This window comes from Hippoglossus stenolepis, chromosome 1 (assembly GCF_022539355.2).
Source record: "Hippoglossus stenolepis isolate QCI-W04-F060 chromosome 1, HSTE1.2, whole genome shotgun sequence".
Classification (NCBI taxonomy): Eukaryota; Metazoa; Chordata; class Actinopteri; order Pleuronectiformes; family Pleuronectidae; genus Hippoglossus; species Hippoglossus stenolepis.
The window spans coordinates 3,840,992-3,857,626 of NC_061483.1; the positions used below are offsets into that span (position 1 = coordinate 3,840,992).

Below are 16,635 nucleotides of genomic sequence, written 5' to 3' on the forward strand. Positions count from 1 at the left end.
TCCCCGGCACACTCCTCCTCTTCCTCTCAGCCACGTGTATTAGAGTGTGTCTCATGTCGGCTCACCATCTCTCTCTCTCTCTCTCCTTCTCCCTGTTTCCTCTGTGCAGCTGCGAAGCTCCTTCAAACAAGCGTTCAGCAAGAAGAAATCTCCCAAGTCGGCCTCGTCTCACTCCGACATCGAGGAGATGACGGACTCGTCTCTCCCCTCGTCCCCTAAGCTGCCCCACAACGGCACCTCAGCCTCCGGCCACATGCTCCGGAGCACACACTCCAACTCACTGTAAGTACACATCGTCTTAGTTTATCCCATTAATCTGCTCTGAACTGTATGGATGGAGAAACTCAGTATTTCATGTCCCTAAACTGTGGTGTCCTGCAGCTTGTCCGAGTGCCTGGACAGCGAGGCGGAGATGGTGATGCAGCTGCGGAGTGAGCTCCGAGAGAAGGAGATGAAGCTGACCGACATCCGCCTGGAAGCCCTCAGCTCCGCCCACCAGCTGGACCAGCTCCGGGAGGCCATGAACCGCATGCAGGTCTGTAGAGACAACGCTCATAACCGGTGACGCTCTGAGGGAGGATTCACACGTCTGCTTCGAAGAGGCCGACGGGATCTGCACTGTTTTCCTCAATTTTTCCTTTTTGTGTGCGTAGCTGGAGATCGAGAAACTGAAGTCAGAGAACGACCGTCTGAAGGTGGAGAGTCATGGCAGCAGGACGGGCTCTCAGGCCTCCGTCTCCTCTCCTCCTCCCGCTCACACCAACAGCCACGCCGCAGGACCTGGACTGTCTCAGCACAGCCTCAACCTCACCACCAGCGAGTCCACCAGCCTGGGTAAGAGCCCGGTGAACTGATAACATAGGTCGTGTCAGCCCCTGAATGTTGAAGCACTAAAGTACCTTGCTCCTGTCAGACATGCTGCTGGACGACACCGGCGGAGATGGAGGGATGAGGAAGGAGGGGAGACACGTCAAGGTCGTGGTCACCCTGGATGAGGACAGCAAGTGGGGAGAGGTGAGAACTGAAACTGTTGTTTATCGGCTCAGATTTGTGTCTCTGTGTATCTTTTTTAGTTTCTAAAGCTAGGTATTGTTTTTCTCATCGCAGGAGGGTCGGTCTCGCCATTTTCTGATCGGGTGCATCGGCGTGAGCGGTAAAACCAAGTGGGACGTCCTGGACGGAGTGGTCCGACGCCTCTTCAAGGTAAACAGAGGTCGACGGCGATACAGAATCAGATAAACAGCACAGTTTTTAAATATGGTGTCCAAAAGGAATTCAAAAGGATTGGACAGTAAAAAAAAGACAGAATTTGAATCCCTTGAAAAGCTGCTGAATGTGGAATCGTGTGTCTGACAGGAGTACATCACCCACGTGGACCCGGTGAGCCAGCTGGGCCTGAGCTCGGACAGCGTGGAGGGATACAACATCGGGGAAATCCACCGGCCCAGCAGCCTCAGCGCCGCCCGCACGCCCGAGCTGCTGCCCTGCGGCTACCTGGTGGGAGACAGCAACACCATCAGCATCCAGCTCAAAGGTACAAGGATGTGTGATGGCAGTGAGAGATGGGCGGCAGTTCTAATTCTAAGAGAATCAGGGTCATCTATCCTCAGCATCTGTCTCCATTGATATTAATCCCCTGACGTGTGTGTGTGTGTGTGTGTGTGTGTGCAGGTGTGACCAGTGAGAACGTGGACTCGCTGGTGTTCAACACTCTGATCCCGAAGCCGATGCTGCAGCGCTACGTGTCGCTGCTGAAGGAGCACAGACGGGTCATCCTGTCGGGCCCCAGCGGCACAGGAAAGACCTACCTGGCCAATCAGCTGTCCCGACACCTTCTGCTGCTGGAGGGCCGACCTCTGACCCCTCGCGCCGTCGTCACCTTTAACGTGGACCACAAGTCCAGCAAGGTAAGCGCACACGTTCGGAATTCTGTGTGCATGAGTCAAATTAGGGCCCTTACTATATAAATATAGTTTTCACGGTTCGATTCCAGCTGTGGGCCTTTGCTCTGTCATGTCCCTTTTCTCCGCCCAAATATATTAACGAATGCATTCATGCTGTTTGTAGAACTAATTTACCTGCAGGACAAAGACCAGAATTATTAAGCTTCAGCCGCATGAACCTTCTGGCTCATGTAGGTTTATCGTTCTAGTTTTAAATCTTCTCTCTCTCCCTCTCTCCCTCTCTCTCTCTCTCTCTGTGTGTAGGAGCTGCGTCAGTACCTGTCAGGTTTGGCCGAGCAGTGCAGTGGAGTACCGGGGGTGGAGAGCCCACTGGTGGTCATTCTGGACAACCTGCACCACGTCAGCTCCCTGGGGGAGATCTTCAACGGCCTCTTCAACTGCAACTCCAAGCACTGGTCAGTTCACACACACACACACACACACACACACACACACACACACACACACACACACACACACACACACACACACACACACACACACACACACACACACACACACACACATTGACCCACTCAATACTTTGACACGTGTCCAGAGATGTGTTCAGTATCGTAAGATTTTAATTTGTGTTTTTCTCTCCTCTCAGTCCGTACATCATCGGCACCATGAGCCAGGCCACATCATCCGCCCCCAACCTGCAGCTTCACCACAACTTCAGGTAAACTGCTGCTGATCTTCTCCTCCCACTGGACGATGAAAGATCTACACATTTTTATGATTTTATCGCCGGTTGATTCACCTGCACGTTTCTCCGATCAGGTGGGTGCTGTGTGCCAACCACATGGAGCCGGTGAAAGGCTTCCTCGGCCGCCACCTGAGGAGGAAGCTGATCGAGACGGAGATCGGCAGCCGAACGCGCAACATGGAGCTGGTGAAGATCATCGACTGGATCCCACGGATTTGGCACCACCTGAACCGCTTCCTGGAGGCGCACAGCTCCTCCGACGTCACCATCGGTAAGTCCACGTTACACAGTTGATGAAAAAAACCCAGAAACATCCGGTGTCTCACCTCGTTGCCCTGTGGCGTTCAGGACCTCGTCTCTTCCTGTCGTGTCCCATGGACGTGGAGGGGTCCAGGGTCTGGTTCACTGACCTGTGGAACTACTCCATCATCCCCTACATGCTGGAGGCGGTGCGGGAGGGACTGCAGGTAACACAATCACACACAAGTACAACAACCGCTTGCTGTTGGTGGTTCAGATTTGGGATTTTCACATTAAAACTATGAACAGAGGGACTTGAGTTGACGTCCCGAGGGCACGTTTAAAGGATCAGTCTGTATTAAGTCAGATTTGCCCTCTCGGAGAACCAGGGTTATGTTCATCAAAGTGAAATGGATTCAATTTGTACTCTTAATCTGCATGTAATTAGCATCTGATTTAATTAGGCAGCAGCTAATTGCCACAGAGCTCGGAGAGCGAGTGGAGCGGATCCACAAAGAAAGATGTGATACGAGGAATTTGTTCCTAATCAGCTGAGGAGAAAATGTAGTGATGGAAAAATGGAAAAAACATGTTTTTCACTTGGCATCGTGAAAAATTACGATAATGATCTTAAGTTACTCATATGTTTCTGAAACAAACTCCAAAGCTCCTTAAATTCAATCAAGCTGAGATCATTATTTTCATCACGATCCGTGAGTTATTTCCTGGGGGGGGGGAAAAAAGAAAACGTCCTATTTCACAATTTTTAAGAGAGTTTAGATCCTTTGTCTGGATCCAAATCAAATTTATTTCTTTATTTCTTGGCTCATGTCTCGTCCCTCCACCAAGGTTTTTTCGTGGAAATCTGCTCAGTAGTTTTTTTGCGTAATCCTGCTGACAGACAAACCAACAGACCAACAAACCAACAACAGGACAGAAAAATCAAAAAATCAAACCTCAAAGGGAAACGTGATGCAACCCACAATATAAATGTCCCCTCGAGCGAGTGCAGTCGATACTGATGCTAAATCTAAGCTCAAGTGACTGATGGTTCTTTATTTATTACATTTAACACTGAGATTTATGTTTACGTTTCTTTTCCCTCGAGCCTCGTTTTCTTTCGCACAGACAGAATGTTCCTTTTGAAATCTGTCAGTCAGTGATTCCTCACGACACGAAACCCCTGTGGTAACACTGGTGGTTTGGAGGAGCAGTCATTTTTCACTGTTACATTCCGTCTCTCTGTAGCTGTACGGCCGCAGGGCCGCGTGGGAGGACCCGGCGGCCTGGGTGATTGACACCTACCCGTGGTCAGCCACGCCTACTCCAGCGGAATGGCCCCCCCTGCTGCAGCTCCGCCCGGAGGACGTGGGGTTCGATGGCTACTCGGCCCCGAGGGAGGGAGTTAGGAAGGAGCCCCCACAGAGCGACAGCGACGCAGACCCACTGGTGAGCAACAGTAAATCACACGGAGAAGAACATCTGTTGCACAAATACAAAGTTTAGAAGTTACATCTGGTGGGAATGATAGAAAAACTAATTCAGTTCATTTTTGGTATTGGAAACTAATGAAACAAAAGCATAACAAGTTCATATTTTTATTGGGGGATTAAGATTCTAATCAAATAATCCAGACCTCATCACCGAAGCTGTAAAGTTCGATCGGACTGACCCTGTTTTCTCCGACAGATGAACATGCTGATGCGTCTGAAGGAGGCGGCGACGTCGTCCAGCCCGCAGAGCTACGACAGCGACTCCAACAGCAACAGCCACCAGGACGACATCCTGGACTCGTCGCTGGAATCGACCTTGTGATGTCATCAAAACGCTGGTTTCACGTTTTCAGGAGAAACTTTTTAAATAGGGAGCGTTCTCACTGTGAGAGCATTAGAATCCAGCCCCCTTGATTTGGGTGCAGGTAACCCAAATATTTAAAAGAAGAGTAAAGTCAAGATTACATTTCAGAGAACGGACAACAGAGGTTTCTACTGCACTGTTTAGTTTTGTCCTTATTTCTTTTTTTTTTCACCGCTGTGGCCCGTGGCTCCCGTCAGGAGCCTCACGTCAGACAGACAGAATAAAAGCACACAGGCATCATCATGTCCCTCATCATCCAGCCATCAGCAAACGTGAGCACCAGCCAGGACTCCTCCGGCTGAGAGGCTCCTGGTCCTGCACGGCCGCAGTGCGCCTGCGCTGCCTGCAGAGGGCGATACAGGCCCTCGTCTGCATCGGAAAAAGCACAGAGGAGGAAGCTGCTGACGATGGATGGAAGAACAGCCCCTTTCTGCTGGAGGATGAGTGAAGCCAAAGTGAACGTTGGGTCCTGAAACTCTCACTTTCAAAAGCTCGTGAGAACAACTACTGTAAAAACAGTTAATAAACACGTGTCCCTAAAAAAGAATTAAAGGTCCAGTGTGTAAGATTCAGGTGAAAGGATCTATCGGCAGATATTGAATATGAAATAATCCTAGTAATCTAAATTGTACAAATTGTTGTTTTCTTTACCTGAGAATTCCCCCTTTATATTTAAATACTTTATATTTACCTCAGGAGCGGGTCCCCTTCCACGGAGGCCGCCATTTTTTTTTTTACAGTAGCCCAAACTGGACAAACTAAACCTTTTGAGTTTTTTAAGACGACTGACGGTTTCCACAGGTTCTCCTTCAGGTTTCATGTTCAGCTGCAACGTGAAACTTCACTAAATTCTACACACTGAACCTTTAAGAAAGCACAAATAAAAAGAGAGATTTTTTGAGTTATATTCAGGGCCAGTGGAGAAGAGGTTGAGATATAAACACGGGCAACAAAGACCAACTCTGCAGCAGCGTTGCTTCATCCGAACAATGTCAAAATCGGCAGCGGGGGAAAGAAATAATCTCTCCAAACTAAGGAGACAGGCTCGGTCAGCGTAACCAGACATTCTCACCGCAATCCTGCTGACGCTCTTTCTTCGGCTGTCCACACATCATACGGTGCATTCCATCAAGGTCCCCAGTGGTCGCATCCTGCCTCGTAGCTGAGAATCCATTGTTCCAGCAGAGAGTCGTTCCTTTTGAAATGGAGCAAAAATAACTTCAGTTTTATTCGCACAAAACACAACTCAGACCTACTGAGGTTTTCTTGTCCAGTGCAACATCTGTGGCTAATTTTACAAAGCCAGCGAGAACAGAATCGAATTTACAAAATCCCTTTTGGTTCTCACAAAGGAGCAAAGACTTTGGGGGGGGGGGGGATGTGAAATCAACACTCACTATGGCTTAATTTAAACCTTTTAACTATAACAGTATTTGAGGTAATGTAATTTTCTACCCGTTTCTGTGCAATTTCACAAACGACGCCTCCACCACTTCTTGCTTTAACCTCTCAGATCTCCTGTGGCCCGAACAGGCTGTTGTAGCACAAGTCTCCTTTCTGGTGCTGGACTGAATCCTGTAACAAACAATGCCTTACTTCTTCTTTTTTGGTTTAGTTTTTTTCGAAAACAGACTATGTGCATTCGCCGAGTCTTTATACGTCTGAACGGCTGTAAACTTTCACTAACAGGGCTCCGAGGCGACTCTGCCCTCGAGCGGCGTTGACCTCTCATCATATCAAACACCAATGGCCGTGGTCGTGGAGGAGCCGGGAATGAGAAGCAGCACTTTGGGTTGCAGGTTCAGTCGTCTGCTTGCAGGAGCCGGTGCTGAGAAGCTGGTGTAAATATGTGGACCACTAGCAGGAAAGAGAAACATATAAATGTGTGTGTGTGTGGGGGGGGGGTTTGTTTTGGTGCTCGACGTGAGAAGGCAGGTTGACTGGATGAGGGAAGTTTAAGATGTCTTGATTTTATACCTCATCCCCATCCTTTAACTTTGCTTTCTCCCACGCTCATCGTCTGTTTCATGTGTTTTTTGTGATGAACAAAACTAATTAAGTGAAAACTAGTGTATATGCTGCTTTGTTTATAGACATATAACTAATCGGAGGTTTAAGATATAAAAAGGTACTTGTGGTTGAGCGATGATGTAAAAAAACTAAAAAACAAAAAACGGCTTCACGTCATTTCTACGGCTCAAAGATAATAAAGTCATTCTACTACTTCTTTGTTTTTGAACCTCCCAGTCTGCCTCCTGGGACGGGCAGGGGGAGCGGCTTCCATCACTTTCAGTGTTTTTGTCACCGATGCTATGCAAAGTTCATTCTTATCTCCAAATGGAAGCCAAAATGTGCATTTGTCCCCCCCGAGCAGATTGCAGCACTGCCGAGACGTACAGCATGGAACAAGATTTGTTTTTTGGGGGGGTTTGTGGCAGAAGTTCTTTGTCTGTGTGTGTGTGTGTGTGTGTGTGTGTGTGTGTGTGTGTGTGTGTGTGTGTGTGTGTGTGTGTAACTCCCAGAGAATCTCCTGCTGCAGTCCCTGTAAGCACAAAGAGACGGACTCTGTCTGTCTGCTCTTGTTGTCGAAGCATCAGACCCGTCAGTCTGTTTATTACCCACAAACTCGATGAATGTTTAGCCTTCTTTGCTATGTACATTTTTTTCTATATGTAACATAACTCTGTAAATAGTTGGTTATCCTGCAGCATTTTGATGACTTTTTCTAGACGATTTGTTACGGTACTTGAAAAAAAAGGAAGTATTTTGTGTACAGTCTCTTTACATCAGAGCAGATCGATGCCGTTTGTCATCACCGGTCTGTCCAGGGCTCGGAGAATTGAATCTGATATCACTGTACTAGTCTTAAGTTATTGTGATTCAATAAAATTTATGATTATTTATGATTTAACTTTGTGAAACTGTCTTTTTTTCTCTTTTTAAACACAACACACACACACACACTTCACTTGCAACTTTACAATTTTATTTGGTGTTTGTACAAAAGAAATGTGAAATAAACATATATACAGCACATAATACAACACACTTATTAAACAGATTCATATAAATTATTAACGAAATAGCTACATTTTTTTCCAATAAACAACTCTATTCAAGGTCAAGGCAAAAGTAACACAATATTCTTGGCATAAAATTTCCATACAAAATTGTACAAAATACTGTACAATTGAACAAAGCTGTGCAAAACAGCAAATTGTATCTCAGAAGCAAATCCTGACGAAGCAACAAGCTCGAGTGAAAGTTTTGAACAATGACATTTATGGGTTTGTTTGTTTCTTACAAATCTGATCACAGTCTCATAGAAAAACAAAAAACATGGGTTATATCTCTATATTTGCTTTTTTATTTTTTTTTTATTTAAATAAATTAAGATACTGTTATTTCTTCTTCGTCTGACTCTGAGAAGTCTGAGTGCTTACTGGACAAAGACGGAGAGGAGACGCTGGACCCCGCCGACCTCACTCTCGCTCTTACAAACTCCTCTTCCTCCTCCTCCTCTTCCTCGGCGGAGGACTTCTTGCCCACGTCGCTCAGGTCCGGGTGAGGGTTGGCTTTGGTGGGCAGCGTCTGCTCGCGGCAGCCGCCGGAGGACAGCAGCTCCCGTTCCTTGGAGTTCCTCCACTTCATCCGCCGGTTCTGGAACCAGATTTTCACCTGTGGACAGGGAGGAGACGGTGAGTGGAGAAGTTCAGGGCGGAACGCGTAACAGCGTCTTTACGCGTAAATTACGCACGACGTATAGAGCGTTTGAGGTCACGTGTGCGCTTCTGAGGGAACTTTTTTTTAAGGGATTTGTTTTATTACCTGTGAGTCTTTTAGGCCCAGTTTGGAAGCCAGCTTCTTCCTGTCGGGCTTGCTGATGTATTTCTGTTTCTGGAACATCTTCTCCAAGGCCTTGCGCTGCACGTCGGAGAACACCGCCCTCCTCAGCATCCCTCTCCGGGGTTTCCCTCTGGCGGCGAGGGGCCATGAAAAGGTCCCGGGGATGGGAACAACGGATGCAGATGCTGCAAAACAAACAAAAAAACAAGAAGAAAAAAGTTAGAACTTGTACGATTCGTTTAACTTTGTCATATCACAGGACAACTTCAGATCTGCGCATGGGGACGAGCCTGCAGCCAGAGAAGAACCAACTGGGAGATAGTTTACTTTTTTAATCTAAACTCTAAACTACTTCAGATGTTTCTGTGTGAATCTAATGATTCCTCTATGAGACCGCACTTTTCAACCTTTAGTGGAAGTTTTCCCTCTTTGCAACTGGGCAATACGTCTCCGTTTTGAGTGAAATGGCACGAGGTGACTAATTAGCACATTGGCCGGTCCCCAACCGCATTGGTATGGTAAAGAGGTAGCATATCCTTTAAGGAACCCTGTGAGGGCGGATAGAGGAGTTAATAAACCGTGAACGGTAATTGTGTAGTAATGAACTAACGCAGAAAAGACTCTGGACAGGCGGCGAAGGCCATATATTATCGCAACAAAAGGAGATTTACACTTTCAAACTAAACACAACTGCATACCAGAATACTGATGCCCGAGGGGGGAGTGGAGAGTGGAGGGGGAATGGCGCTTTTTTTTTTTCTTCTTCTTCTTCTTCTTCTTCTTCTTCATGCCCTCAAATCATTTTCATTAAATGAACACGAAAAGCTATTCAGGCCTCAGGAGTTGTTTTGTTGAGGCTTTCAGCTGAGCCCGTGAAAAGACTCCATCTCTATTATGATTTGTCTGAATGAAAGCACGGACTAGCGACTTTATAGACTTTTCTAAGAGATTATTCTTTATCTCAACTCGTTGATTGGCCCGGCAGGAGAATAGAGGACCGTTTAGGGCACAGGGAGCGAGAGGACTGGGGGTCAGTGGTAACTTATCCTATGAGCGCTGCAGGACGCGCGGAGAGGCTTCCCCCAGCTGGGACGTTTTGGTTTGGACTTGGGCTTTTAGAAAAACTCGCCTTACTGCAAAGTCCCAGCGCGCAGGACACGTCCCCTCCGTGCGTAATGGTGCCTGGACTCCCTCCTGACTGGAGCTGCCCTGTGGCCGCAGCAGAATCAGGAACAACGACGCGCTATGTGGTCTTGTGAGAATATTGAAAACTCTCAATAGCGCCTAATAGGGAAATTAGTGCATGACTGGTTCACGCCTTTGGCCCGCCTGGTAAAAGTCACTCTCCGGGGTGTGTGGGTGGTTCGCCCGGTGGGAGCTGACCAAATTGGTCACGGTGCTGGGGGGCTTTGTTGCCCGCCACAGCGGCCCGGTGGCCCCCCGGGCGCTGTGGGAAAACGTGGGTCGGGAAAATGCCAAAACGCCCCCCAATGGGAAACAGGGGGGACTATAACTCGCCACCCCGCCTCAAATTTAGACCGTGACGATTTGGGATAATTGGTTAATTAGGGGGTGGATGGGTGGGTCCGGCCAGGGGCCAGAGCCAGCGCTCCCTCTTAATAAGACAGTGATTTCTTCTTTTCTGGCTGCTTGTCCCCTTTCTGCCTCCACTCCGGGTAAAATATATGACAGGGGTTGAAAGTGTTTTACATCTAAATGCAATTAGCTCAGACAGAATTGTAAAGGCTGGAGACGGATGGATCTACAGCCTGGAGGAGAAACAGTTGCGCCTACCTGGTAAATAAGGCGTCCTGAATATGGGGTGGAAGGTCCCGTCAAAGCAGGGGAAGGGGAAGGTCTTGGAGTGCAGGCTGTGGATTGTAGGGTGTGAGGAGACTGTGGAGGAACATCACACACGTTAGAAACCCTCCATGCGTTAGACAACAAACATGAACACACACACACAGGCTCAGTGTGGAGGTGGAAACACGGTGCGTTTACTCACCGCTCTTTGGTGAAGGTGCGAGGATGGCGCTCACTCCAAACTTGAGAAAAGTTGGGTCCTTGCTGTTCGGCAGCGACGTTTTCGGGGAGCAAGATTCACGCGTCAGCGCGGCCGCGGCCAAGGCGCGTTCCGCGGACGCGCAGCTGAAGGACAAGGTGGTGGTGGCAGTGGGCAGGGAGGCGCTGGCTGAAGGAACAGTCCGGTTAATGAAGGCGGCCGGGTGGCTTATGCGCAGCAGGTCCTCCACTAGGAAGCTGGAGTGGGTCTGGAAGGCGGACGGCAGGGTGTGGTGGAGGGGCAGAGCCGCGGCGGGACGGTACAGCCCCGGGTAGAAGGCAGGAGGCGCGAAGACGCTGGGGATCATCATGGTCCCGGCTTTTTTTTTTTGGAAAAGTGTGAAATCTGAAATACTCCTGGTGTCAGCTGGGAGAGAATCACTCGTGTGAATGTCTGTAGCTCCTCTGGTTCCCTCGCTGTGTGGAGAGGAGTTTTATAGCAGCAAGATCCCCCCTCCTCCTCGGCCCTCCTTCTCAGGACTGACAGCTTCACAATGGGGCTCAACAAAGTTCTCCACATGGGTCGCTTTCATGAACTATCCCCCGGCCCGCCGATTGGCCAGAGGACGCAATTTATGATTGCATTAGACTTCATAAGCAAGCAACACACAATGTAGGGACCACAAAAGAGGCTCAGTCATCAATTTTGCATGTTGACCACTTTCCTTTCAGTTTGTTTTGTTTGGCAGAAGCAAGCGGCCTAATTAAAGAGCAATCTCTGCAGATCCAGCCATCGCAGGGGACTTTTAATCAGCACTTTGACAAAGATACTCTATTCTCTTCCATTCACAGCCTCCCTCTGATGGAGGAGGAACAAATATAGTCGTTAAAAATGCTAAATTATTCTTTTATTCTGTTTTCAGAGCTGGCAAAAAAAAATAAAAAAAATAAACAGTGAATACAGGTGAACACAACTGGACTTGAAACCATCTGATGGCATTAACAGAACAAGCGATTGTATTTATTGTTAAATCCACATCATCCGCATTCGCCGCAGACGCCGGCATCTGAGATGTAAATGAGTTTTAGGGTTTCATAGGATTCTCAACACTCAATCTGGCCCTCGTCATGGAATAATGTCTTAACGGGATTTCTGCTATCAAAACGCTTTAACAGATGTGTTAAATATCACTCTCCCTTTTTTTTTTTTTTGGCGCAGGCTTCATTCAGGGCGCGGAGCCGCGGCGCAGCGCGCACAGGAGAAGTGTGCGGCCTGAGCCGTGCGCGGCTGATCCTGTTAACCATGAACTAACTGTCACCCTCAGCTGCGGAGGAGGCGCCCCTCGGCCTTTCTCTCCTTCCCTCGCCCGGCTGCAGAAAAAAAAAAGCCCTGTGGAATAAAAAAAAAAAAAAGCTTTATTTCTAAAGACGGTTTTGTTCTGCTATTTTAACCGGCTGAATAAAAGTGCATCTGTGATTTGATTTAAAACGCATTCATATGAGCGGACACTGAGACCCCATATAAAACTCGTATTAAAGCGACTTGGAGCCTGATCGTCGTGTTCTGTCAGCTTTGCCCCCGAAAAACCAGTTAAAGCAAAGCGATCAGGCGCAAAACAAAAAAACGCATCGCAGCCGCAAAGAGTTAAAGAGAAAAAGAAAACGGAAAAATTTTAAAAAAAAGGGGGCCTAATTGTTGCCCAGTTTGAAACCCAATTAAAATAAATCCAATAAAACAAATTGGAAAAGTTTGAATTAGATTTAAAACCGTACGAGAAACGCAAAAACAGAAATGTTTATTAATAATTTGATTTTATTAGTCTGTTTTATTTTTTTTATGGTTGCTCTTTTCATTCAAGACTTTTTTATTTTATTTTTATTTTTTGCGGCCTACAAACTTGAAGCGAAACATCGTTTTCCCAACTTCCCACAGTGAGCAAATGTGAGCAATTATGTTTTAGTTGCGCACAAACTTAATAAAATCACAATCAAATAATTAGAAATATTTGATGCTTCCTCCCAAAACATGACATGATATTTTTAGGGCTCTCACACCAGCCAGTAAATTCAACGACTCGGTGATTTAAAGGAGAGAAATGTTTAGTGTTAATAAACGAACTTTAATTGAATTTTAAGAGCAGTTTTAAATATGGCTCCAGGACGCAATCATCATTAGGGATCAGCTCGACACTGATAAGTGCTTCAACGTCAGCCCGAGTGTAAAGTGGACCACAATCCGATAATTAAAAGGGGAACGCCTCCGTGAAATGATCCTTTCGGAGAGAGTCGGGGCTTATCTGAGGTGCGTCTGCTTTATTGGCGCACGCAGGGACGCACAAACAGGCGTTTACGCAGCGCCCCGGCCCCGCAGCTACACCTCCAATAAGTAACGAGACCTTCAATGCGTTTTTATGAGCCCGTATTCCTTTACTTGGCTGCGCGAAATCCTCCCTTTGTGCGCGCTAAGCAGATGGTTTGCAGGAAGCATGGGCTGCTCGGGCCGACCGAGACTAATTTCTACGAGCTTTGCAAGCTTGCCACGTCCCGGCTCCTTTAGCACGCCGAGTAAAAACAGCTGGCTGCGGCTGAATTAAAAGCCATTAAAAGCACATCTCTGAAATATTAGCACCCGCCCCCCCCCCCACACACACAGCGAGGTGCCATCACTGAAATATCCTGCCAGGGATTCAACATCTCAAGTGTAAATTTACATGACATTATAGTTTATGTTGCAGAATCATATCAGCAGCTCCACCAGGCTGCAAATGATAGAGACAGTGAGTTTTCCCAACTTGCGTCCAATGAGCAGTTTTTACGCATTTGTCATTCCAATATTCAATTAGGGTATTTATCATATAATATTCATACTTTTGTATAATGTGTGTGCTCACTTATAGGTTAATAACCCCCCCTCCCCTAGGGATTATCTACTGATGTTTATCACTTCTGGAATGGGATTACTCATTAATCACTAGATTATAGGGTTATCATCTCCAGTTGGGACATTACAGGCGAATATGATCCAAGGTTTTCTCTTTTTTTTTTCCGACAGGGCCATTTTACCAAATAGATGAACTTAACCATTGTCTCGCTTCTCTTTCTGCTTCGTTAAGTGAAAGGGGCTGAGTAAATATGTTACCCATGCATGAGAGCCCCTGTATGGGCCGTGCCATTGTGCCGAGGGTCCGACAGGTGGTTAACTGTTTATTATTCCCTCATTATTTATCGGTGACGTGGACGCACCGAGGAGCAGGGAACTCCCCATCCTTTCACTGGGCCCGGGATGAACAGATTGTGCTGACTGGTTGCAGCCTCGTGTATGACACCGGTCACCAGTCCATCCATCTCAGGCCCCGCAGCCTTTTCAGCCCCGCGCATCCAAGCCCCAATCATGCGTTTGGTAAATGAGAGCCTTTATTTCAGCTGACACCATCCATCCTGACCGTTTAGCGGACTCCTGCTGCGGCACATGCGGCACCATAAACAGGCAGACGAGGTTAAAAACATATAGTTCGTGGGGATTCACAAGTGCAACCCAATTGGAAAGCAATATTAAAGTTATTAGAGTTTCCGACAGCTGGACTTTTGTAAAGTTGTGAATATTGTTATTTCAGGGGCTGGAGGAGAAGTTTAAAAGTACATAAAGATGAATTATAATGACATAGACACATTCAATTCTGAATATTTAAGGCTCTTTATATGGATTCTTCAATTCCATGATATAATATTTCACTTTCCTTATTTAAAAGTGATACTTGTTGAATCGCAGATTTAGATTTTGCCAATAAAACCTATTATGCACTGGTTATGTCTTAAACTTCCCAGCAGCACATAGTGTTCAAATTAGATTCACTTCATCAAGCTACATTAAAGTGCTGCTTGCACATTAATGCATCATTGATAACAGACTGAGCATATTAAACAAAATCATAAATACTCAAACTTGCTGCTAATATCTAGGTAACAGTATCGACCAAAAGCAAAACACTGCAGTTTGTACTTGAGTAAACTTCCTGAAAACCTCTTGAGCCTTTAAACGTGACAGTTGTGTTGTTTGGGGATGAAGCTGCAGTGAATCCTCGCTCCTGCCATGTGAAGTTAACCAAACATCTATTTCAGCTGATTCCGTTTGTGACCAATGGCGTCCCCCTCAGCAGTGGCTCCCACTCGGGGAGTTTTGGCCGCGGCTTCACCTCAGCTCACCGGCGGCCTCCAAAGGTCCCGGGCGGCATCTGTCGCGGGCGCCGCAACGAGGCCCGGCTCAACACTGAGCGAATTAGCAATGCCACAAGATTCAGAGGAGCGGTGACAAGCATTAAATTGATATTAACTTTGTATTAAACATGGGCCCCTCCCTCTTCCCCAAATGGACTGAAGCCACATCGGGGCACAAAGCGCTCTATATGAACTCTGGCTGCACCTGTTCCCCCTCGCTTGGTCATGGGAGTTCAACTTCTTAGTTTCACCCCAGGCTCTTTTTTCATCTGCTTCACCCCACACTGGATCCTTTCACTCGGGCTTTTGTCATCACTTTTTTGATCTCGTCTTCACCCCCCACGCTCAACTCATCAAATCGCATCATTAAGACCACGCATTTCACATTTCCATTTAACTGTCCAAAGCTGTAACGTGCAAGTTCCACTTTCAACCGGGGGGACAAGTTCTGGGAGCAGAATTGCTCTTTCTTGTCCGGAGCGGGACACTTATCTCTCCCTCTTTGCTGTTCATTTATTAGCAGTTGTCAGTATGGATGTCGAGTGGTGTCCTAATCCTCTTAAAGCGCATGTTGGTACAGTTTGCATATCATTTTCTCATCTGAGAGAAAGGCCACAACCCTCCCTTTTCACAGGGATCCGCTGTCCTCTTTCAGTGCAGCCGCAGCCAGGAGCATTAGCATAATCTGACAACCAATACCATTGTCCGTGACCTTGTATGCAAAGTTAATTGCTCATTAATACCAGACAAAACAGAGGGGTGCAGAGGAAGCTCAGTAGTCCTCTATAATCCTTGTATTCGCAGGGAGAGGCAGGCAGGTGGACCACGCTGCACCGGCTCATTACACTCCACCTGAAACTATCACTATTTATTTAAATCTAAACCTTTTACTTCTGTTTTTCACCAAAAACATCTGGTGCCGAAAATACACAGAATCAGGCGTCGTGTGTAAATTACTGTTGTTTAACCAACCTCTCTAGTTTAAACAATAATCTGGCACACACACACTCACTCACACACACACTCACACACACACACACACACACAAACACACACAAAGACTTGCACACACTCCCTTTAAAAGTGCAATTTGTCACAGTGGCTCAGCGTTAATCAATTGCAAATGTATCTCTCTGCAAATTTAATCTCATCTCTACATTAGTTTCACGGACGCGGGGCGATTTGCAAGCAGGGCCCTCACTCTAACCTCCCCCCCCGAGCACCTGGCAGTCTTATCGGGTAGCGTCATGTAAACACCCCACTGCTCCAACGGGTGGCCCGTCTGAGGACCCAAGCGTCACTGCGCAGCACGGAAAAGAAGGCCGGGGCTGTGTGGTTGTCAACACCAGTTTAGCTTAGGAGTCCCATGACGTTAGCGGTGACTCTCCTGGTCAGGCCCGACCTGCAGCACTTGTTTGATATAGATATAGCTGCTAGTATCTGCTTCTTGAGGAGCGAACAGGCTGTGGACAGAGTTCAGAGGGCCACCGCATGCAGCTGCCTAATGCCGTCTTTGTGCTCGGCAGAGTAGCACAGCTGGCGCCGACAAACTGGAGATAGAGTTTGGATAGAAACTGTAATGAAATGCATGTTTTCAGGATTTGGTGATTGGGGAAACTTGCAAATGCTGCTTGTTTCATCCACGTGCAGCGAAACACAAGTCCCTTAAAAAAGAGCAATTCAAAGTTGAACCTACTCGCTTCCCCTCTTTTTCGATAAAAGTTTTTCCGCCCAGGGCCACAATTCTCTGTTTGCGGACTGTGGAGCGGAGGTTTGTTGTTTACTGGGAGTGGAGGCTTGCAGAAGTGTGTGTGAGGGTGTGTC

The 16,635-nt window shown here is 47.2% G+C and overlaps 2 protein-coding genes across 3 annotated transcripts in view; one reads left to right on the plus strand and one right to left on the minus strand.

Annotated features, from left to right (window-relative positions):
• The window catches only part of nav2a (neuron navigator 2a), a 102,336-nt gene extending 94,676 nt beyond the window's left edge, over positions 1 to 7,660 (plus strand). For both annotated transcript variants that reach the window (XM_047339473.1, XM_047339472.1), the window contains 13 exons: positions 110 to 282; positions 382 to 535; positions 654 to 834; positions 914 to 1,014; positions 1,108 to 1,203; positions 1,357 to 1,534; positions 1,672 to 1,907; positions 2,208 to 2,359; positions 2,554 to 2,625; positions 2,727 to 2,923; positions 3,001 to 3,119; positions 4,141 to 4,341; positions 4,582 to 7,660. In XM_047339473.1, the coding sequence (XP_047195429.1) occupies positions 110 to 282; positions 382 to 535; positions 654 to 834; positions 914 to 1,014; positions 1,108 to 1,203; positions 1,357 to 1,534; positions 1,672 to 1,907; positions 2,208 to 2,359; positions 2,554 to 2,625; positions 2,727 to 2,923; positions 3,001 to 3,119; positions 4,141 to 4,341; positions 4,582 to 4,707 (1,986 nt within the window). In that variant the 3' untranslated portion in view covers positions 4,708 to 7,660. The remainder of the gene's footprint in view (positions 1 to 109; positions 283 to 381; positions 536 to 653; positions 835 to 913; positions 1,015 to 1,107; positions 1,204 to 1,356; positions 1,535 to 1,671; positions 1,908 to 2,207; positions 2,360 to 2,553; positions 2,626 to 2,726; positions 2,924 to 3,000; positions 3,120 to 4,140; positions 4,342 to 4,581) is intronic.
• Positions 7,661 to 7,727: 67 nt separating this feature from the next.
• On the minus strand, positions 7,728 to 11,049 carry dbx1a (developing brain homeobox 1a). Its single transcript, XM_035157751.2, has 4 exons — positions 10,601 to 11,049; positions 10,390 to 10,491; positions 8,578 to 8,780; positions 7,728 to 8,427 (listed from the first exon to the last, which is right to left on the minus strand). The coding sequence occupies exons 1-4, from the start codon at positions 10,965 to 10,967 to the stop codon at positions 8,140 to 8,142; spliced, it is 960 nt and encodes a 319-aa protein (XP_035013642.2). The 5' UTR covers positions 10,968 to 11,049; the 3' UTR covers positions 7,728 to 8,139.
• Between the last annotated feature and the right edge of the window lie 5,586 nt (positions 11,050 to 16,635).

Coding starts and splice junctions, on each gene's coding strand:
- dbx1a (XM_035157751.2), bottom strand. CDS start 10,967: ATGATGATCCCCAGCGTCTTCGCGCCTCCTGCCTTCTACCCGGGGCTG. Junction 8,781..10,389: donor CAGGACGCCTTATTTACCAG/GTAGGCGCAACT, acceptor TTTGTTTTGCAG/CATCTGCATCCGTTGTTCCC. Junction 8,428..8,577: donor TGGGCCTAAAAGACTCACAG/GTAATAAAACAA, acceptor CCCTGTCCACAG/GTGAAAATCTGGTTCCAGAA.